Source organism: Lycorma delicatula, chromosome 1 (assembly GCF_047948215.1).
Source record: "Lycorma delicatula isolate Av1 chromosome 1, ASM4794821v1, whole genome shotgun sequence".
Lineage (NCBI taxonomy): Eukaryota > Metazoa > Arthropoda > Insecta > Hemiptera > Fulgoridae > Lycorma > Lycorma delicatula.
Genome location: NC_134455.1, coordinates 28,032,596 through 28,056,673, shown reverse-complemented (window position 1 = coordinate 28,056,673; position 24,078 = coordinate 28,032,596). Strand labels below are relative to the sequence as shown.

At 31.6% G+C, this 24,078-nt stretch overlaps 1 protein-coding gene across 8 annotated transcripts in view; it reads left to right on the top strand.

Annotated features, from left to right (window-relative positions):
- The window catches only part of 14-3-3zeta (tyrosine 3-monooxygenase/tryptophan 5-monooxygenase activation protein zeta), an 80,555-nt gene that overhangs the window by 38,180 nt on the left and 18,297 nt on the right, over positions 1-24,078 (top strand). For 7 of the 8 annotated variants that reach the window (XM_075382021.1, XM_075382029.1, XM_075382012.1 and 4 more), the window contains one exon: positions 16,319-16,641. In XM_075382021.1, coding sequence (XP_075238136.1) covers positions 16,342-16,641 — 300 coding nt within the window. In that variant the 5' untranslated portion in view covers positions 16,319-16,341. Of the gene's footprint in view, positions 1-8,865; positions 9,132-16,318; positions 16,642-24,078 lie in introns of those variants that run through there. The other variant, XM_075382038.1, reaches the window with a different exon arrangement.

Genomic DNA, 24,078 nt, shown 5'->3' with positions numbered 1-24,078 from the left:
ACAAAAAAAAAACTTCACATGTTCTTCAACCTTGTAAGTTTTAACACATTCATCCTCATTTGCAAACATTTCTAGGGTTTGCTTTAAATATCTACTTCACCAATTTTCTACAAAAAGCATTTAACTTTATCGCTCATGTCCAACATATGTGTATTTGCTCCTTGGAGTTTTCCAGATTCAAATTTCTCGAATTTGTCGATCAAGTAAACCACGTTGAGACTCCTCGATTTCCGGTCGGTTTTCCTCTTCTAGAAAAATGGCGATTTCTTCTTCATTCATAAACGTGTTACAAAATTTCCCACGTGATAAACCATCTTGCCTCGCAATAAAATAGAGTAATGCTGAAAACATAATAATGTACTTTACTGATTTTTTGTCTTTACAAAGTGAAGAAAAGATTCTTGATTTTAGGGTTCTCATTTTTATATAATTTACTACGGTTACAACCGTCGTTTATTCAGACTTTTTCATTTCTTTGGAAGCCGAGCGTCTTTGTGGATCAGGCAATGTGTCCAGACGCACTGAAGATTTTTATTTCACAAGTGCTTGTATACTTTTGAATCTTCCACACATTGAAGGAGCACCATCGGTGCATTATTGCTACGCAATTTTTCCACTATATTTTGCCTCTTTTAAATTATTTAAGGTAGCAAATAAAGCGAGTGCTGTTGCTTTGTGTTTTTAATAGTTTGCAGAAAAGTTCTGCTGCTGACATACAATCACAACCGAACATAGGAAATGAAATGAGATGAGAATTTTTATTGCTGTCTGTTGCTTCATCAAGCTGAATTGAAAACAATTTGTCAACACTTGAAAACAAGAAGTTGATGCTGTTCATTTTCAGCTATATCAATTCAACGGGCAACAGTATCATTTCCGGGCGATGATACACGTAGTCGTTTTTCGCCCTCCAAAGTTATTTGATAGAGGTTTGGACTGCAATTGTTTGGCAAAATTATTTCCAAACATAATTTCTGCAAGCTCAGTTGCAGCTGGCAAAATACGCTTTTCACCGATGGTTTAAGTTTATTAGGTTTCATGCTGTCTGCTGCCAAAATTTTGACCAAATGACACACAGAGGCCTTTCTTCATTTACTTATGTACTGGTAAACCCAAAATTTAAGTATAAAAATATTTTCTTATTATCCGAACCACGCTCGTCTGTGCACTTGTTAATACTTTACTATCGTTTAATGCTCGCTTACGCCCACTTAATTTATCCTTGATTCTGTGTAAATCTACCGCCGGAAATATTTAATTCCGTGAGTGCAATTAACACGCAAATTACAACGTACACATTCACGATAGATTCGGTAGCGATAGAAGGAGGATAGACTCGACTGAGACTGGCCGGAATTGAACAGAGGTGCAACATTTATATACATGTTTGCGCAGACGTTCCAGAATGATGGGAGACAAATCGGAACTTCTCGCGAAACTGCGAGAATATCCGATATTGGTGGACGTAAGACTGAGAGCAATAGAGAGGCATCGATTCTGGTTTTGTTAATGCAGCGATCGGTGGTTAACCAAATATCAATAAATTTATTCTTTGTAATTTGTAAGGTCTTAATTAAGGTCGTAGGTGTAGCTTTAGCGTCAAAATACATAGTTATTGTACGAGAAGGGGGACGCGATGAAAATTATGATTGAGAATTGGGTCGCAAATACTGAAAGGTTGAGAAACGCTGCTTTACACTATTCGTTCCCAGTTTTTCTTATGCCTTGTACATTTGTAAAGTACCTGTGAACTGAAATCAGGAAGGGTGTATGAATCGATCGGGCTAAGGTACATTTTATTAAAGGAAAGGTTTTATTGATTTATGTTTTAAAGTTACACTTGGAAAATATTTTTGCTTTCTCACATAAACACAGTTTAGTATCGGGGTGGTTTCAGTGCTTTTCCGCAATTTCTGCAAAACGCTTCCTTCTTTGAGAATAGTGTAAAATCTAAGCATCCCGTTTTTACTGGTAAGGTATCCATATGTTAAAAGTATATTCATTCTGCCGGGGGCGTAATACAGTTACCACACCTCCCTACCCAAGAGGGGTTCATTAGTTAGTGTTCTGTGGGGTTCATTAATTTCTAATTAATGTGTGACTTACAAATAAAATCTTTATAAGATATTGTGAAAATTTTTTCTTTGTATAGAATATTGAGAATAATAGCGCTCAATAATGTGCTGTAGGTGAAGGTAATTTATTTTAGGACGTTATTAATTTTTTTTTAACGAATGATGTTTCAAAAAATTTCATTTGGTTAGATTTTCTTGTTAAAATACTAAAGGGAAACATTTACTACTAATTCGCTTTTTTGTAGTATTCATTATTTTATGAATGAATGATGTTACATGCTTTTCGAATTATTACTTCACTTCAGTTAATTGCGGTTTGATATTTAATTTACGGAATTAAGTATTTTTTTAATAGGTTGAATTTTCTCTTTTTAATCTTTTATTTTGCGTTGTGATATAGCAATCATTTTTCTTGTTTATTAAAACAACCAGTATGACGTAATCATTTGTGTGAATCCTAATGATTGTGATTATGTTAGGACTTAAAGGGTATATAAGTGGTTGATGCAGCTAGTTTTGTCATGTTTTTCCTTTTTGTCTCGCTGAATGATATTTAATAGTTACTAACAATTTAAGAAAATTAAATAAGTAATTGCAGCTCTTCAGATCGATTAGAATTACTATAAAAAAAAGTTACTATAAAAAAAATTTCTAAAATGTTACTGCTATTGATTGGAAGGAAAACCAAAATTGGAATCCCAAAATGATTGAGGTAGGTTTTCTTCGTTGTCTCTTGCCGGCCCCTTGTATTGTAATGATTTAAATGTTTTCCAACAATAGAAAAATTATTGTGATTATGTATAAATTAATTTTGATATAAATGGTACGTATAGAATGTTGATGTAAAACACAGCTTTCGTGAATGTTAAAAAAAAGTATGTATGATTTTTTTCTTTTATTTTGTAAGCATTAAAATTTTTATCGGTTCCTTATTTGTGTGATTACATTTCTAACAATTTTTATTTTGTACGGTGGTGAGGAGAGCTTATTGACTTGATAAATCGCTGTGAGCAGACGAGACGGCGTCGGAAAAATTAAAGCGAAGAGGACGGGCCTTTTTAGTTTGCTGCATTGCAGTTATGCCTGGAATATTTGCTTGCATTATTTGTTCTAAATAATTATACTTCTTTATTATTGTATTACTTTTTTAATCTGTTTTATAGGATTTCCTTCTCCAAATTTTTAAGAAAATTTTATAAATTAAATTTTGTCGACTTATTTTTTTGGTTGTAATTACTAATTAAGAAGTTTGTAAAAAAAGAATAAAAAAATTTATAATCGGATTTGTTTTTGCATGATTTTATTATTTCGATGATCGTATCGATTAGTGATTTGCAATTACCTGTTCTGATTCTATTCATTTATTTTAAAATCTATCAAATGAATTCAGTTGTGTAGTACTGTCGATTATGCCTTTATTATTTTGCTGTACCTAATATATTATTAAATATACTATTTCAAAAATGAAAAAAATAGGTTCCTCAGTTTACCCTTACCGTATGATGTTCAGAGATTCATCGAAATCGTGTTTTATTTTATATATATTTATTAGCAGTCTACATTTATAAAGCCATGCAATATATAAAAAATGTTGCGTTTGCGTTAAGTGCACCACTTTACAATCTTATACAGAATTAAATTTCTCCATAAAGGGATGTAGTTTTTTAAAACAATCTTTTTAAACTTCAGAATTTCGCGATTAATTTGACATAATATGTGATACCCACAGTAGACGAATCTTTTTATTTAATTTTCGAAAGTTTTATTGTAAAATCATAAATTCGAAGCTATTTAACGTTAATGGCTATTTGTGAATTTATTCTTCGAAATTTTTCAATTTCTGAGGGATCTTGTTAATAGTTCTTTTTTTTTTACTTCTTTTAAGATAGGCCTTTCCAGAAGATCACTTAAAAGCGATGACGCCCCTATATGTTTGACTGAGCTCCTAATATTGTGGGTAGATTTTAATAATGGGAACTAATCATGGATAGAAAAAAACTCGAAATCTATTAGATCGGCTGTATTCTTAAGTGGTATTTCATGAAAATCTGTACGTCTCCAGCAAAATGTGCAATTCTTCAGAAGTCCGGCCACTTTGCCCATAAATATAGTAATGCTGCGTTTTAAAATTATCTGTTTGGCAAATCGAACAATGAAACCAAAATATTTCTAGAACATTATACTTTTAAGTCACAGATGGGTTACATTTTTCTACGTAAATAAATTATCATTAAATAATTTGCCGATTATTTATGATTTATTTACGTAGACCGTTAAGTAGAAAAAAATGTAACCGATCTGTAATTTAAAGTGTAAAATGTTCTAGAAACGTCTTGGTTTCATTGTTCGCTTATAGGTTACGTTTTGGTGAAGCTATTGCAGTTTTTACAGGGACAGGCATAATAAAATGTTAATACTGAAGTCTGGATTGACTGTTTTTCATAAATATAATTTTTGGATTTTCTGTAAACTGTTTTGTTCTCCATTCTTTATTTTTCCCAGGATCTGTGCAAATGTGTAGTTGGCTCGCACGCACGCTTAAAATCGGTTTGAATAATGATATTAATAAATTTAAAAAATACAATAACGGATTGGGAGGACTTATTTTCAAAATGGGAAGGACTAAAAAGTTCCGTATTAAAATAAATATACTTTGATAAGCGATTTATAAAAATTTGTTTCGTATAACGTGTCCTTTTTCCATAAAATCTTCCTTATTTAATTCTATTTAATTATTATTTATTATTTAATTCTATTAAATTTACATTTTTGCGATAGGAATCGCCTTTAAAAAGTAGACACCTTAAATTTGAACGTTCGAAATTTTATTTGTAATTGCCAATATTAAGCATAGATTTGGTGCCAACTTTAAGCATAATTTAAAAACTCGAATAATTTAAATTAGGATTCGCTCTCTTTCGTAGTTGGGTTATAGAGAATGATTAACCGCGTTTGTATTACGCGGGGCAAAACGTACTTATGCTTTTGTTTTTAAGTTATCCAATCAACTTAAGTTTTGTTAATGCCCAAATAGCTTTCAAAGTAGTATTAAAATTCAAGCTGCGAAAAATTCTAAACTTAGTTATTTTGATTTATGGTAAGTCTACACAAGCTGCTGAGACATTCTGTGCGTTCCTCCAGATATACCAGTGACCTCATTCGACATTTAAAAACTGTTTCGTACTTAATTTTTGTTTCTTTGAAATCTTTAAATAAAAATTTATCACTAAGAGTATAGCACAAAAAAACCTCTTGCAACATGTGAGGAAAAAACACAATTAGTTTCTCAAATAAAAATAACTTACTTCACAAATTGAAGTTTGCTTTTTTTCGCAGAAAAGAACCTTGGCTTGTTGATTAAAAAGAATTTTACCGAAGAATTTTTTTAATTTCTCTTCCTCAATAATCGTTCGTAATGAAATTAAAACTTCGAAGGAAACTATAATCTTCCTTGAATGTAAATATCATTTTAATACTATTGCTGATAATAACCGTGTTGTTCCCGTGTAGTTAAATAACGAAATTACGCTTGTTTCATTACCATTCGTTGTTCATTGCCGGTAGGAATAATTGCATACAATCAGAAAAAGGTAGCAAGTCCAGGAAATAGGATATACGACGTAATTTGTAATATAATGGGAGTCAAATTGAAATAGTGGTTTGGATTTTTGTTATGAAACTCAAAAAACGTGCGAATAAAACGCATTATTTAACAATTTACAAGACTACTTTATGCAGTATGTCTTAATGCCTACGAGAACTACGCCACTTGCTTTACTATCAAAATAGTGAAGTAAACAGTTTTCAATAAGTCACCGGTTTCTCAAGAACAGTTGATTAATGATAACCATGTGACTGAAATATCTGGATAAAATTACCTATTTTATAATTTCATTTGCTGGAGCCGTATAATTCACCTTGAAAGTACGATTTAACTTGATCGTATTGCTACACGAAACGTGACTGTTACAAATACAAAATAAATACTGTTATAAAAGTGACTGTTATAAATACTGTTTTGGTGTATACAAAAGGATCGGATCGTTATCGTTCCTGGATTTTAATTGAACCTCTGGCCTCATACAAACGCAGTCGTTCTAAATACATTATATAAATAAAAAAGTTAAATCTCCGAAAGGTCTTCACCGGTTGCGTTGAAATTTTTATATATTTAAGATGCCACACCTGTGACAGGTAAAAACATTTTTTTTTGTTTTTAAAACAGCGTTTTCTGTTGGGACGTTAAAGCAACACACCCTATACTAAATATTTTACGATTCCATTTCAATATTTGCGATGTGTGTCCGCTATAGACTAAAAAAACTACTGTACCGATTTACGTGAGGAGAGAAAGGGAAAAATCGAAAAACGAGGAAATGGAAAGGGAAATGGGGGAAAAGGGAATATAGTAAAAATGAAAATTGGAAAATGTAAAAGGAAAGGTTAAATTTTGGCTAAGTTCCGTAATGTTCATTTTGTTAATAATGTTTTATCAAACACTTTTCAATTGTGTTCATTTATATATATATCTAGCAATAGTGAAGCATTGCCGGGTCTGCTAAATTGTAATTCATAGAAAGCGGTAGTTTGAGTTCCAAATATCCTTTTTCTAGTCAGAGTTGACCAGTTCTTAGACAGTGCCATTAATTGAAACCCTATTGGAAAACTACGTTTGCGTTGAAATTTCTTTACTTTCAGTTCAATTAACGACAGCAGGCTGATTATTTAACCAATCCGGCTGAATGATATTGTGTATGGGATTATACTGTTTTTCTCAGGTTTAATCTAGGTTCATTTCGATTGTTAACCTGTCTACAATTAAGATAATACTTCGCTATTACTTGAACGAAAACTGAGACTAAATAAATTCCTTGTGCACACCACCTTAGTGCTTGTACTTCATAATATCGTCAATATAAATATGTTTATATAAATTTTTATCAATATTGTTGGTTGTTTTTATGTAGAGGTTAATCTGTTTTAAGAAAGTCTGAATTACTCATTAATAAAATGGCATCGCGCGTGTTTTTCTTGTAGCAAGAATTTACTAGTAATCTGTATATTACATCCTCTATTACATTCATTTCAATTTATAATTTTTTTATAGCTTGTTACCATTTTAAATATAATCCTAAACCTGAGATAAAAATGTTAAATATTAAAAAGATAAAAAAAAGTGAATTTATAAGTTATAAAATCGTTGAATATAATGTAATAATAAAAATAATTTCTTAAATAATTTAAGAAGTAGATTGGTATGTGTAAAGAAATAAAAATTCATATCTAGTGTTTATAGATATGATTCATCCTTTTATCGTAGTTCTACTAATAGCTTAGGAATTAATAAATTGTTTTCGTAATTATGGTTTGATATTTATTTATATGATTCATTTCTTTGTCAACCGTCAAAATTTATTGTAAAAGTGGTTTGCCATGATTGCTTTTGTTTCGCGAGTTCAGTCGGGGAATTAATTATGGTTAAAGGAAGCGCTGTGTTAAATGCCGTTTATTCTGAATGGGAATGTAAAGTACTCGCGCGCACAACTATGTGCTTATGACTCAGCAGTCGTAGAGGCTGTGTCATCTGTATTGCTGGCATGATTACGGCAGTACTAAACTGTCTCGTTGCCAAAACTTGAAAACAATTGTGTGGTTTGCTTTTAGTTAGATTTGTGTAATGTAATTTGTACTTTTACTTTGCCATACGGTTAACAGTTGCTGCTATATCGTTAAACGTCCAAATTTGTTTTTACTTTACTCCTTTTTCGAGAAATATGCTAGAGTTTTTGATTTTTCTATTAAACAATTTTATGGGTAAATATTCTGAAAACGTCTTATACTTGCTATCGAGAGCGTGACAAGAAATACCGCTTTTACACTATGAAGAATCTCATTACTGGCCACTTCAAAGAATTTAAGCTTCTTCTATCTCTGTTGATTATGTAGATTTGCTTGTAAACTTAAATTATTAATAAATGTTACTCGGTGTGTAATTAGTAGTAATTGATGAGTTTAAATAATACGTGAATAAGCTACAACCAAAAACAGTAGTGTACTGTTATTTCCAGAGAAAAATTATACTGGTATTTCTGAGTACAACAAGCTTTGTTGAAATAGTGAATAATTGTATAATCTGTAAGTGATTTTAGAATAATAAGCAAGTTTAAGTTGCTTTGTTTGTACAAGTCCAAGCTTGTACTTGCAACGAAATATCCTTAACATTAATGGAATAAACATCCAACTGATAGATGTTATACATGATACATCTCTCATAATGTTCGCAGACGCTGCTTCACTATTTGCGATCAAGGAATTTCATTTATAATTTAGGTAGCTGTAGTGTGTGTAACTTAGCCGATCTTGTCCGAAACAACTAACGATTGATTTCCTTTGGTTTAATTGCTGATGTAATGTTATTATTCTAATTAGTAATGCGCATACTGTTGAAGGTTCTTAGTTTATTTTTTTAACGATTAATCTTTCTGATGTCTCTTTGGTTACTTTGCTTCTCTATAATCTTTTATGGTTTTTATCTGTAAGGAGCATTTTCCTTTGAGATGGCGCTGCTTTTCCGGCGTATACTTGATCATTTGGTTAGCGGTGTCGTCTCGTGGCGTAAGTTTTAAATAGGTTAAGTAGATAAGAAGGAGAAGTATCTTAAGAGGGGGAGTAGAATTGACCTACGTCAATGGCCTGCGGCAGGCTCTGTGGTGTGAGGGCGATGGAGGGAGAGAGTGCGCGCGGCGCAGTGCGTTGGTTGCCAAGGCCGAATCGATCCGAGCTCAGGGCTCTAGCTGTGAAGCCTCGTCTCTCGCCTCCTGCACAGGTCTGCTTCACGCTGCAGCTTTGGGTACAACTTACCGATCCTCTGCTGTTACTTTGTGCGCGATAACGACAATGTCTTAGAAAAGAGTCGTTCCGCCGCGGTATTTGTGCCCTGGATTAGTGATTGTTACTAAACTAGTCGGACTTTTTACTTTTATACGTTTGTTGGATTAGTTTTTATTGAAATTGTGCCTGGGCGTCGGGCGTCAAGCCGCCGCCATCTGTAGATAAGTATGTCGCCATGATTTCTTTTTTTCACTTTCCAGTTAATAATTTCCACTTATGTAAAAAAAATACTTCTATCCAGTTATTTTTCAGATTTAACAGCAGACTTCTCTGTAGTCCCTCATTTTAACCGTTGATTTTATACCGTACATAAAATCTAATTAATAGTAGAAGTTAAATATTGCCGAATCGAACAGTAATAATTTGTGACCATTAGTTTATACAGCAGATAGTTTAAATGTTTTTAAGTATTTTATATCAAGTATGCTTAAATGATGGTATTAGTATGAACCACGTTTTTTTTTTTAATCGCGATAATTTAATATATTCATTATGCACGGTTAAGCTAATGAATATAATGACGTAGCCATTAGTTTTTTTTTTGTAATGTTATCCGATAAGATTATTGGTATTATATACATAAGTTTATTTTTTACATCCTGATAATTTAAAAATGTTTTGTTATTCGTGGGAAGTTTGACCGACGGATGGTGACATCATGGAGTTACGTTCATGAGCAGTGGGCGTGGTGTGTAGCTCATCCGCACACTATACATTGGTCCATAGTGCATTGTTAAGATTATTAACTATTTTTTTCTATGATATTTTTGTAACTCGTTTTAAGGTTTGTGTCTGCCTTATTTTATTTCGTTACTTTTTGCAGTCGACACGTCTGATTTAGAAACTACGTTGCTGTTACTGCAATATAATTGCGATTTTATCAGTAGGATAAGACGTGTGCGCGCGCGCGCATATATAATGAATTTTACATGTGCATGTTAACTGGTTGTGAACTTAATTGTTTTATTTGTAGTGATTTCAGGCCATGGTTTTTTTACTAGGCGTTATAACTTAGAGTTGATCACTAATGTTTTCAGTGATTTCATGTTTATTTATATTTTTCCAGCATTGTGTAATTAATGATCTTAATTATCTTGTTTATTATTAAATTATCTCTTGTGTAATTAATTACCGTTGCAGTAAGGTTCTTTTGCTAGAACACCAATGAAATATTTTACACAATTTTGATTATTAACCGATTTCATTTGTTTTGTGACTAATTGGTTATAATTCATTGTAATATTTTATTGGCTCACAGATAGGATTTTTTTGTTCTTAGTAAAATTTTATTCTTTCTTTAGGGGGGATGGCTTTCACTTGAGTTGAGTGGTGCATTTTTTTTTAATATGGCGGCTTAATATTTTTTCTTTTACGATTATGGGGAAAGATAGGAAGGGGGTAACGTTTTTCCTGCCTGTATAATTCAGGTTCTCATTTTGTCAGCATTGTTATAGAACTAATAGTGTAAGCATATGGTGAAGTTTTTATCTTTTTGTGAGAAATGTGCATTTTTATTACAGCACTTTGGAACACTTCTAAGTTAATGTTAAGTAGTGTAATTTGAATACTGTAACCTAATCTGTAGTGTAATTAATCAGTATACTTTGTGGGAGTATGTTTCAGTAACTTCAAAAACGTTTGCTGCAACCGTGATTATAATTAATGCTTACTGGGGTTGCCTTAAATTTAAAAATATTCTTTAGAAGGGTTTGTTTGTAAGATTCAACAATTACAAATTTCTGTAGCATAAAACCTCATACAGCTCTTCACGATTTCATACCTGATACACTAATACATTTTTTCAAGTGTTATATATTTTTCAGGCCCATGTAATGAATATACTTTTTTTTATCGCATCCATGTTATGTAAGAAAGTGTTTTGTTATACAGAAACCAAAAACTCAGCATAGAGTCCTGTTCAGTTCCTTTATTATTTTTTTTTAATTATACTAAACTAAATAAATCGTATAATTTTACATGTACCTTGACTGCTTAAGCCTAGGTTAACAATTTGATTACACCATTGTGTGTATGTTTGACTTTATTGTCAAATCAAATAAATAAAAATATATATAATGAAACAATCAAATTAAAATACAACAAATATGGGTAATACATCAGGGTATACGATGAAGGCATGATATGTGAAGGTGACTTGACACTAATGCGATTGAGAACTCCTGCAATGGAGTGAAATATCACTTGAAAATTATATTAAAAAATATCTAAACCTGTAGTGTTGTTTCAGGAAAAATTACATGTTCATGATCATTTGGAAGTTGCTGCAGCATGCAGGCAAATAATTTTTCAAAGAAATGTGAAAACCTTTTAAAAGTTAAACCACTGATGGTTGGTGGAGAATGACTTCTGAAATATTTTTTCAACTTAGAAAAGATGAGTGATAAGAGATAGACAATCTGTTGGGGTTGCCTCTGGTTGGGATAATTGTTTTCTCATGATTATTTTTAGTTGGAGAGACTTTTTTTATAATGAGTTATGTACATTAGACATATTAATGTCTGGAATAATTTCTTTAAATTGTTCACAAATGTGAAGCACAAGTGGCTACTAAGTACTACTGATAGTAGTTTTTTTGGTTATATATATATATATATCTTTATGGGATAACAAATAGACATTAGTTATTTGGAGGTGAAGCAGGGTTTTACAATTTTTGGTAATTCAGATTCATTTTTGTTGATTTGTTTCATTTAAAAAAAATACTGATTTTAAAAAAGAAAAGCTGACTAAAGTTACTTTCCTCTGGTGTAGGTTTATTTTTCCCCTTTATAGGAAAATAATGATGCATGAAGAAAAGTTCAGTCTATAAATAAACTGTGTTGGACCTCCCCACCCCCAAGTATTCTTTTTGGTGCACTTACAACTATTACTGTGTATAGGAAGACAAAATATGATTGGATTAAAAAATGTGCAATAAATATATATTTTTTTAATATAAAGTGGTATTATGTTTGCAAAATTTGGAGAAAATTGACCCAAAAGATAACTACTCACACCCCTTGGAAATGTTGTTAATCCCCCAAATTGTATCAACAAATTGCCTTATTATATTCAAGAGTCTGTGCCAAATTTCATCAATCTGTTTATCCAGTCAAAAGTTTAACATCAAATTCTCTCCCCCCCCTTTTTTTAGGGATTTTGGGTTACAAAAACTGAAATGGAAAAATCCAAACTCCATTTTCTAACTGATTACCATAATTTTTTAATTGCATGCCAAGAAAGTAAAAAAATTACATAGATTGGTTTCAACTGGAGTGTTTAAGGAGAAAGTGTATTTTTTCTTGATGAGACTGTATAGATTGTTTGACGTGATTATATACAAAATTTATTTTTTTTTGTCCGAAAATCTGTGAACCTAGTAGCAATTTTTCATGCATAATTCAAATATAGTTTCAGAATTAGTCTTATCTTTTAAGGATTTCAGTAAAAATAGAATAGTTTTACAAAAACTATTTTAATTTTACAGAATTACATATTTAATGTGCATTTCTAGTATAATATATATTTTGCCTAAAGAGTAGAAATGTTTGATTTTCAATGATCATTTGCATCATGAACATCTCTCTGTAGGTCCAACATTCGTCAGCTAGCATGCTCAGACCCCCCTCTTGTCCTGGCACTGTTTTTCCATTGGAAATATCCTGAGGAACCATTATATTCATCATTTTCATTGCAGACTGCTAGATTTGGTAGGAAAAAATTCAAGTGCAAGTCCAGGAAGTGAATCTTCAATGAAATGTTGCATCCCATGCTTATATGAGATCATCCAGTATTACTTTGTAATTTTCAAATTTATGGTTTCCTAAGAAGTTCTGGCAAATGATCTTTGACTTCCATGGAACCTTTTTCTCCTTATTTAATGTAGTTTTGAAGTTATCTTTACATAAATCTCTAATTTGAGGTCATTCAAAGATTCTTTTGAGTTTTGCTTCACTGAACTTTGGAATTGTATTTTTTAAACAAGCAAATACAAGCTCACTTTGAACCATTGCTTTTAAAAAGTTTTTCATAACTTTCAGCTTTATGTGGAGTGGAGGTAAATAAAAACAGTTTTTAATAAACAAACTTCATTCTTCTGTTTTATACTCTGAACCAAATGATTCCATTACAGCCCAGGACAAAAAACAAGTCCTAATTCAAAGAAATTCTTGGTCATTATACTTATTTCTTAAAATAAATACTTTATTTCTTGTTGGAGGAGGTCCTTCCAACCTTATAATCATGAGCCTGAAAGTGCTGCCTCCTTTTTTTATATAAATTCAGATTTCATGCAAGATCATTTAGGTCTCCTAGCATTAACACAAATGTAGTTCACCAGACAAACATGAAGCATCATAATTTGGATGAACCCTTACAATCATCTTTTTGGTGATGAGGCAGATCTCATGGTAGATGGTAAAAGAGTATGAAATAAGAGTGCTTCATTTTGAACTAATGCTAGCAGTTTTAGTTCGACAAAAGTAACAATCTGTGACAATCTTTTGGTTCCTGTCAAGTCATTGAAACAAGCAAAGTTCATGTGTCTAGAACCCTATGAAAAGCTTTTAAGGATTCTTACACAAGTAGCACAAAAAGTGTGAGGAGGCCCAATGTTTGTTTGTGTCACAAACTTTACAGCTAAAATAGAGCTCATAACATTTTTTGATGAGAGGAGTAAAACTACATTTCTGAAATTCATGTTACCTCACCACAAATGTAGCAAAAGCTGTCTGGGGAGTTTCAGTTGCTAAAAATATTCTTGAATTCAAGAATGAAATAAAATTTAGAATACGTCAGCCATAACTGATAAGTGTTTACACTGAACTATATTATATCGGCACATGCACATGAAAGATGTGGACAGAGTGAACAATCACTGGCTGTAGCTTGAACCAGTAGTAAGTCAGACATTATAATCAAAACAGACGTTGCTTTTGACATTCCTTTGACTAAAAAATGATGACTAAGTCTGTAAGAAAGCAATCTTCTGACTCAATTTAGAATTGCATCATCTAACAGTTATAGGACTGTACTGTGTTCTATGCCGTTGCAGATCTTCTTTCTTAACAAACTTTTGTTTATATATTATAATGTGTAATACCATAACATAAATGCATAATTTCCATGTTGTATATAATATTGAACAGGGTGTAACTTGAAAAACTAAAGGCGATAGAAAAACTTTGTTCATTTTTTAATTCAAGGGTAAAAACACATTTTTTCTTTTTTAGTCAATTTTTAAGTAACTTTAAGGAGTACATGATCAGTAGTGGTGATTTTTTGTATCTTTAGTTGAGATTGTATTTGCATTTTCTGATGAAAGAGCTTCCTTAAGGTAACGGTTTTCTTTTGAAGATCCCACTAATTAGGTAACAGATTTGCTTGTTAACAAGTTAATGGCTATTGTTTTTTTTAAAAAGTAATCTTATAAGCAACGTACATGTGTTATACAATATGCAACTACAGTTGCATATTTTCATCTTCCATGAAAAAAAGTTTCTTGAAACTATTCCGGGGTTGTTATACGAATTAAATATGAAAACTAGATATATTTGTTTTAGTTTTTTTTTTCTTGTAAGGGTAATGTGATAAATACACACAGTTGTTTTGACCAAAGAATTTCAAAGTTATCAGTCAAGTCAAAATACATAATTCATTTCTTCTGCAAAACAACAAAGTGATAGCTGTGTTTACACACATGTATGCACATGCAATAAAACTTAATGGTTGAAGAAGATGACTGCCTTAAACTTTTTAGGCAGTTATTATTTCAGTTGCTTCTTTATATGTTTTACATTTTATATTGGAATTATTTCTTTTGTCTGTCATTTTTTAATTAACTATATTTGAAAGTATCCTGCTTTTATAATCAAGATCAAGTAGCTATGAACACTCAAGTAAATTCTTCATCTTTGTTGTATGGGTGGTTCATATAGTGCTCTCAAAGCTCATTTGTGAAAAAATGAAACAATTATGAAGCTTTTCTGGACCTATGTTTATATGAAATTGTTAAATAAACATAGGTCCAGAAAAGCTTCATTAGCGTGAGTTTTATCTTGATTCCTGGGCAAAGATTAAAATAATACCATACTGAAATCTAGGAACTCAAATAAAGGAGGAGGTAAACCTAATGGTTTTTTTAATGTTTTTGACCGACAAATTGAATAAAACAAGTTGCTGAAACATATTTCCAGTAGTTTTTATAATCTGATATAAAACAAAAAAATGTCAAATAGTTTTCATGATTGTAATGAAAACTTTGATAAAATACTGATAAATGCATAAAATTTATTATCACAACTTGTAAAGAATTTTATTTCTGAGAAATTGATGTAATACAGCCCAATAAAAAACAAGTTGAAGAAATTTGATTTTATTGTGAATGTTTACTGTATAAAAATTAGGTAAGGGATCATGATTCATACAAAGAATGTTACAAAAAATAGTATTGTATTAAAATTTATTCGCATAATAAAGTTTATGTATTTTTCTCGAATTCACTGTAAAATTGAACATTTAATTTGAGATGTTATGATTTTGTCAGTAAAATGCCAACAATGCATTTTAATTTCATGTTATGAGTGCATTGCGTGTTCTGTGTTACTACTCTGAATTGTGTTCAGTAGAGTGTAGTTTGTGTGGGTTTTTTTTATTGGTGTCATGTTGCAGCAATTATTCCCTTATTTACAACTGAGGATTATGCTGACATGTTATTTACTTAGGGGATGAATGATGGAAATGCTGCTGCAAAATAACAATGGAAGTTTTCGTAACTTGCGAGAAACTGGGCACACTTTCCAGCATTAGTACTCACCACGACTGTTCTGCCCATGTTGCTGATATTGATTAAACCATTATCAAGGGTACTCAATGCAATTTGGTGTTTGTGCACAAGGTCTTTTCAGGTGGTTTGGAAGTTTCCCAGTTTCTCTGTAAAATCGGACTAAAATCTCCACTCCTAAAATCAGACTGGTATTGTAATCTTGATTCATTGTAAACAATAATTTTATCGCTTTTTTAAAGTAATAGCTATCATATTTTTCTCTTCAGATTTTCTGTACTTGATAGGCTGGTATGAAGAATTACTTTTCAGAATGCATAAGCTATGGATTAACTTAGTACCTAATAATAAAAAATTCTTCTGCAGTACCTTATAAAACCTTAATCATCGGTTAAATGGTAACAAAAAATGTTCACACATGGTTATTGCTTGAGTTAAATATGGTGTATTTAATTGTAGAAATAGCTGAATTTCATTTTTATTATTAAAAATTTGGATTATTAAGATTATTCAATATGCTACATTGAATTAAGTTTGTTAGTTCAATTTTTTTTCTAATTTTATTTTGCAGAAAAAGAGTGAGAACCAAGACAAATGTCAGTAGACAAAGAAGAATTAGTGCAGCGGGCGAAGCTCGCGGAACAGGCTGAGCGGTATGACGACATGGCAGCTGCAATGAAAGCTGTCACAGAGACTGGCGTTGAACTGTCTAATGAGGAAAGAAATCTTCTATCCGTAGCCTACAAGAATGTCGTCGGTGCCAGACGATCATCCTGGAGAGTAATTTCCTCCATCGAGCAAAAAACAGAGGGTTCAGAGAGAAAGCAACAAATGGCCCGAGAATATAGAGAAAAAGTAGAAAAAGAGCTCAGAGATATATGCCATGATGTTCTGGTAAGTTATATAATTTTTTTTTATATATGACAAATTGATAATGTTTTCTTGATATTTCTGTCCCCTTCTTCGTAGTGTGAATTTGTGCGGCTTGTATGTAATTTTGTTATAAAATACGCTCCTGTTCATAAGTTGTGTATGTTTTGCTAATAGCTTTTTAAGTGACACAATCTCTATGCAGTTTCCATATGTAATACACTTAGATTAAAATAGTTTTTATATATATATTTTTTTTTTCTTTGTTCAATGAGCATGTAGGGTGTGTGTGTGTGTGTGTGTGTATATATATATATATATATGTATGTGTAATTCAAAATTTTGGGTTTTATATTTTTATTTCATCCATTTTTTTTCTGATTCATGGATGTATCCCAGTGTTGTTTTATTTCTTAAAACTCCATATTATTTTTTTTTTCATTTCACATGATTTTTTAATTTCTTTAACTTTTAGCTTAGCTGTTGAATATTCTCTGTTTTGTTTCCTTAATAATCATTTACAAACCGTACACAGGCGTTTGCAAAGTTGCTTTGCACTGAAATTATACATAATGAAAGTGTAATAAGTCTTTAATTATGTTATTTTAACTTAATTATTTTATAGAAATAGATATTACAATAACTGGAAATAGTGTATAAAACATCAATATAACACTGCATAACTTTTAATTTGTTTTCAAACACTTAGACCAGCTGATGTACTGAAATGTCTCGTATGGTAATGCTTTTTAGTCACTCATGCATGATCTGTTTGATACACTGATGTCCCCTATTGGAACTAGTTTGAGGGGGGAGTCATTATGCTGGTCACAAACCCTCAAAGTGATTTATTCAACAGAGACGTTTATAAAAAAGTTAGCAATGTGTGCTGGCGCCATCTTGTTTGAACTAACTGTGATTGAATTCCACTATTGAAGTTTTTTAAAACAGCACAATAATTAACTAGCTGTATTTTCATAAAAAATTGGATCCACAATGTGTATTCTATTCGCACTGACCCAGATTCCAATTTTCACTTGGGGGGGTTACTTGTTGACCAGAGACGTCTATTTTGTGAATTAATATACCCCCTCCATATGAAACCATGCTTAATCTGTAAAAAATGTAATGTCAAAGATACCTATGGAATTTTTGTCAATAAATCATTTAAACCATTAACAATAATTTAGTCTTTTGGCAATGATTTGTAAGTTTTTCAGTTCTTGAATAAACATTACTTTGTAGGGGGAAAAGTTTTAGTTCTTTTCTTACAACTTTGTGCGGTAGCAAGTCCAATATCTTGCTGTGCTAATTAATTTACACATTGACTTTGCTGGACTCTCAGCCCTAGCATCCAAAATATCAAGCAACTTCTGTTAAAAGCTTAGGTGGTCTTCCATTTTGAATCGGTACTTCAACAGAGCCTGTTGCTGGAAAGAGTTAAAACTGCATCGATCAGGAACAGGGAGTATTGGGGAAATTTTCATAAAACTTGTGCTTCACTAAATCAGTGTACTTATTACATTCATGAAACGAAACACTTGTTCAACGAGAAAATCCTCCTTGTTCCTCTACTATAAGAACCATTATGTTTCAAGAAACTACGATTCCAATAAATGAAACTACGGATGTTCAATTGCAACTCAACCAATGTCTTTTGTTTTAATACTGAGCAATGTTCAATGAACCCGCTGGGCTGCTAACATAACTCTACAAGAAAAGAATGCACCCCATAATTCTAAAGCATACTGTACAGCAAGTTTCTGAATGCATTGTACAATTTATTTACAATTCCAGTCAAATATTAAACACGGTTGTTAAATAAAGGTTGGGAATAACTATATGTCAGTATTATTTTTTTAATTTACTTTTTTTTTTTAGATAATGTGTAATGTTTGCCTAATAGTTGTTTTACTGTTGTCAATAGATCACATAAGACCAGCCAAATCCCTTAATTAAGACTATGTTTCCCTTAATTCACATCGATTAAAACAAACAAACAAATTTTTGAGTGATGAAATAACCGTCATGTAATCTTTGCAATGTACTGGACTTTAATGTTTTGGAGATTAGAACCACACAATCTTCCTCCTATCATTGTAGATCACATTACGTAATTCATCACCTCGTGTAATCTTTCACCGTTAAGAAATTTAATCTCTTCCATTTGCAGCCCTATCCATACAATTCTTGATTCTTAATTTATTTTTTTCTAAAAGAATTAATAGCTTTAAATTATAAACGTTTCATTCCCTTCCCATTTATATGAATTTTAGAAAAATATGTAAGGAATGAATGAAGATTTATGAAAGTACAGTTTTTAATAACTCTATTCTGAAATATTTTTTGTACTTCAAACTTTGTGTTGCTGCACATGTACAGCAAAAAATTGGAAAAAATATTTAATTTATCAACTACTACGTCTGAGAAACAAATTTATAGTACAGAATTTTATCAGAACTAGGTAAAATGTCAGCCACAGAGGTCTTTGTAATTGATCACTGCATTAAATGCAGTAATTAACAGGTTAAATAAGACTTATCCCTTATTTCTTTTTATATTTTCCATAAATTATTCAAACTTTTTCTAAAGCATATAAGATTTCCTGCAAGTTTTTTCCCTAAGATTTATCAAGAATGTAATTTTGTAAGTAATTTAAATTCGTTACTGTATCAGAAAAATGTAACGTTCTCAATCATCTGTAGTTATTTTTATAAATATCCTTTTTTTTCTCAATTTAATTGAAACATATATTACGGTTCTTACACAAATAATGGATTGGTTTTTCTCTCAACGTTTCATTTAGATAATAAAAGTTTCTTCACATTTTAAGCAAGCGTCGTATAATTACGGTAAATTACACATAGTTGTTTGTACTGGGTTTGGGAGTATAAATTCAGGTAAATAACTTTGCAGTACTTTTCACCGTGTTCTGGTTGTTTTTCGTACGTCTATATTATGTGCTACTCCCTATGTTCCAATTTCGTCATACCATAAAATGTCGGAAAGCTATAAATAAAGTGCAATAGGTATCCAGAGATTAAATTTTTAATATTTCCACAGCACGTATGCGGAATATGATTTTTTGTAGTTTTCATTTGTTGCAGAACTTATGCTTCATAGTGTATCTATAATTTCTTAGCAGATTTACACCGACATCGATTGTGAAACTGCGTCTGATTCGTTGCTTGTGAATCAGAAAAGCATAAATGAATTATTCGAAATTAACCGTAAAATTGCTGACTTTTATAATAAAGCCGCGAAAGTGTGGACAGTAATGACAAATTTAGCGTAAATATGGTTTTACTCTTACTCCTTTTCCATAAATTTCACGTTCACCTTACGAAATTTTAAATGAGGGCATGAGCAATCTGAAATTATGCGCGTGCTTAGTTCCAGACAACTGTTAGGGGGGGAAAACAGCAATGCAATGCGTAGACTTTGTCAAAGCGAGTCGTAAATTCAACCCGAACTAGTGGATGTTGCATGCATCCCTACAGTTCTCGTAGATTAATGAGAAGAGGCGCATTTAAACAGCAAAGAAGATAACTTTTGAAACAGAAGTAGTTTTGTCGATTTTTTGCTTCTAAGCTCCACAATCGGTGCGGAAATATTGCGAGACATCTATAACTGATTGTTCTGTGCGAACCAAAAAGAGTGGCATGGTGTATACCATGGGGACGTTGAATTTATACATGAGTATAAATTCACCCCTGGTCACATGCGCCGCCGCAACGCTCCTACGATCTTCTCTCCCTTTAAGCTTATACTACGCACCAAAGGGATTTTTATCAGTTTTATCTTAAATCCTTTTGTGTCTTCTCGTCAAAAAGACCATTAATTCGTAGTTAGGATTACAGGCAGCAACTTTGTATAAATAATAATGGGGATAAAATGGGGATCCAATAAACAATTACGTAGGAAAACAGTGTAGGTATAAAATATCATTTTTTAAACCTTTTCAGATCATGTAGCCACTACGGCTGTGTACGGCGTCAGTTTTAAAACGCTGTTACAAAATCATTTTATATGGCATCTAAGTCGGTTTTTTGTTTTGTATTCACAAAGGAATCAGTTTTATTACACAATTTGAACGATGTTTATACTATGTAAAATGTTTTATGTAGACTAGAAAGAATATGACCATTTTTTTCTCAGAAATGTGCTTGTGTGTGTGTGTGACTTGTGTATTATAATTGCTATGAGGGTTACGGATTTATTTATTATTTACAAAAATAGCTTATCTTACTAGCAACATATATTGAAACGCATAATAAATTATGATATACGGCACACAAAAAAAAGAAGGTATTTGTGGTCATAAATGTCACTTTTACTTGTGGTCTATAAATATCTTTTCAGACAAATGATATCGGTAAACATGTAACATATAATGAATACAGTAAAAATTGTTTTTTGTCAATCTGAATAACCTTTTGTTTGAGTGGTGGGAATTTTTATAAAACGTAGTTTTCTGAATCTCTCACTTCTACTAACATATGTTACTAATCTGCGATTTATGGCATGTGTTTTTCATCATATTTTGCTCAATTTTCAACCGATTTGCTTGAAAGTATTATTTTTAAAATCTGCAAACTATGTTTCATAAACACAGCAAAAAAAAAAAAGTTTCGCTAATATAAAACGCGGTACAAATGCGCAAAAAATGTGCAATTATCGTAATTTTTGTACTGTTTAAATTTTTTTGTTGTTACAGGTTACAGGCATAAAAAATATCCAATCGTAACTGGTTTTTTTTTTGGTCAAAATCTGTTAAATATATTGTAATTTTTTTCACAAGAGAGTAGCATAAGACTATGAAGGAAGGCAATCAGATACCAACATATTTTCGCGGAGTGCTAATCAACCGCGGATCATTGTGATTGGAAAAGGTTAAACTGCTGTGAAGAGAAATGGGGGTTGTGTTGATCGATATTTTTTATTTTAGATAGTATCTTAATTGGCGACACCCAACAAAGGATGAGTAATAGATAATCTATGAAGATTTTTTAAATTCAACAAAATGATTATTTTTTTCAATTTGGAAAATTCATTAAAATTAATAGTTTTATTGTTAAACTGTGTGAATGTGTTCGTAAATGTTACTCGATTCAATCTTTGACAGTATTTTTGTTACTTTGTAATTGTTAAACTGTCTAAAAAAAAAGAATATGGTATATACATATACATACCTTGGAATATGGTATATAGAATATACAGAAATCTTTTTAGTAAATGCGAGTGCATGACAACTATTTGGTATTAGTGAAATGTTAAGTTTTCTACGTACTACGTATGAAGGTAGGCTGGTAGATTGACCCGCCCTTGATCTTAACGCGCTATGCATGTAGGAATCATTCGGTTAGTGCGCGCCCTTTGCACGCATGCTAGATACATTCTGTACTTATATGGTGCTATTAAATAGTGCTCAAGCTTCAGTCTTTATTGTATACCGCAACTACTAGGTTGGAAGAATAAATAAGACGAGTGAAAATATTTTATTAAATAACATGTATCGTATTTTATTAGTAAACGTGTATAGCAAGAATAGAAAACTCTTTACTCTTCGTATCGTTAAAAAATTACCAGCCCTGTTTATTAAAAAACTATTCAATGCAGTTTCTGTAATTTCAGTGTTCTTTTGAAAATGTTAACAGAAATTGCCCTTCAAGCTTTTGCTTGTGAAAATTACGTTAATGCTACATTTGCGCTAATTGCTGACAGCAATTTGACATGTCGATAAACACGTGTACGGTTAAAAGAAATCTTTAGGGTAACCATCATAAACTTCATGCTGAACGATTAATATATTAATTACTGATCAACTTAACTTTCTTTAACAAATTTGTTCAATGAATATAAACATTTTAGAATTAACTGTCGCTATAATCAACAAAATTAGCATTAATCGCCCATGTGTAGATTAATATTGATGGAAGATAAATGTCAATTAAATAGTGAACGTTAACATAAGTAGTTTTTTCTGGCACAACATTAAACCGTTAAGTTTAGAATCTTTACCGTGTTACTAGTAGTAATCTTGATTTTCTTTTGTGAAATTAGTCTTCCGTTGTTTTACACTTTTAATTTCCTTCAGTAGTTTGCTTGAATTATAGAAGAGATATTTTCCGCAAAAGGTAATGTTAACGGAATGAACAATGTGACGAATAAGGAATAGACCGGATGTAGGGAATTCCTGGCGTGTTAAGCAACCTGGATACCGGTGATTGATGACGCACATGCGTAACTGACGTGTCTTGGAGTTGTTGTGGTGGGGAGGTTTGCTGGTTAGAGCGTCGGAGAAATATTCGTATGGTGGGGGAAGCGCTCCGCCTGTATTGCGTCGTAATAAGTTTAGTTTGTATGATCGGTCCGTCTGCTGCAACTGCTGTCTGCGCAATGTGGGTGCGCTGCCATCGCGGCTTCAGTTTTGTGATTGCTGGTGCTTTACTGTTCACCCCTTTTGAATAATTTCGTTTGGTACCTTCTTAAAAGATTGATTGATTTCACTGCGGTGATATCTACATATTCCGATTTCTTGAAATAAAATAAAATCCAATCCACCGTACTTACTTAAAATAAATTGCATAATGCATTGTAGCCAGTAACATGTAACTAAACTACTGGTTGGTTTAAAATATTTGTGTTGAACATTTTATTTAGTATTTAACCCTTTAATTGTAAAATATAGATCTGTGATCATATCTATATCATCTGGATTTGCTCTGCATTGTTTTATTTAAAAAACTGATTTTAACTGTTCACGGATCAAATGCAGTGAAACTCGCTGCTATTGCTGATCACTTGGTGCAGAAATTATTTGGCCATTGGGTTTAGTGTACCCATGCTGGTCTTGGGGGTTTGATTGATGTCCAGCAATGATGAACAGACGTTTTCATTTCAAATTATTTCATGTTCTCTTTCATTTCATTATATCATTCTCCTTGTTAATATGTGCACAAGGATGTATGATAGCAGAGGGCACTCTGTTATCAAAATAAACTAGGGCACAGTTTACCACCTGTGTGTACACACTGCATTTAATCAATTAAATTGATTTATGCTTTTAGTTTTTATAAATTGTTCTATTATATTAAGTCAATTTTGTCAGTAAAAAAACTTTGTAGAAGAAGCTTCACTGCTACAGAACCCAATAATGTTTGTAATATGTGATAAAATCAATATATGTAAATTAATACGGTATGAAAATAGTTAACAATATGGAGTTAAATTGTTAATTTTGTTGTTGATACTAGGAGTGTTAAATTACTCTTAGTCTATAGTTTTCAAATGGTGTTAAAAATGAGTGTTTATTGTATATCCTATAAAATCTACATATGCATTAGTTCTAACAGCTGCTCAAGATGGTTTGTTATATTTTTTTAGTAGGTAATTCAATATTTGATATATTTGGTGAAGAAGATTTTATCATTGCATGTTAATGAGCAAAATGTTACATGA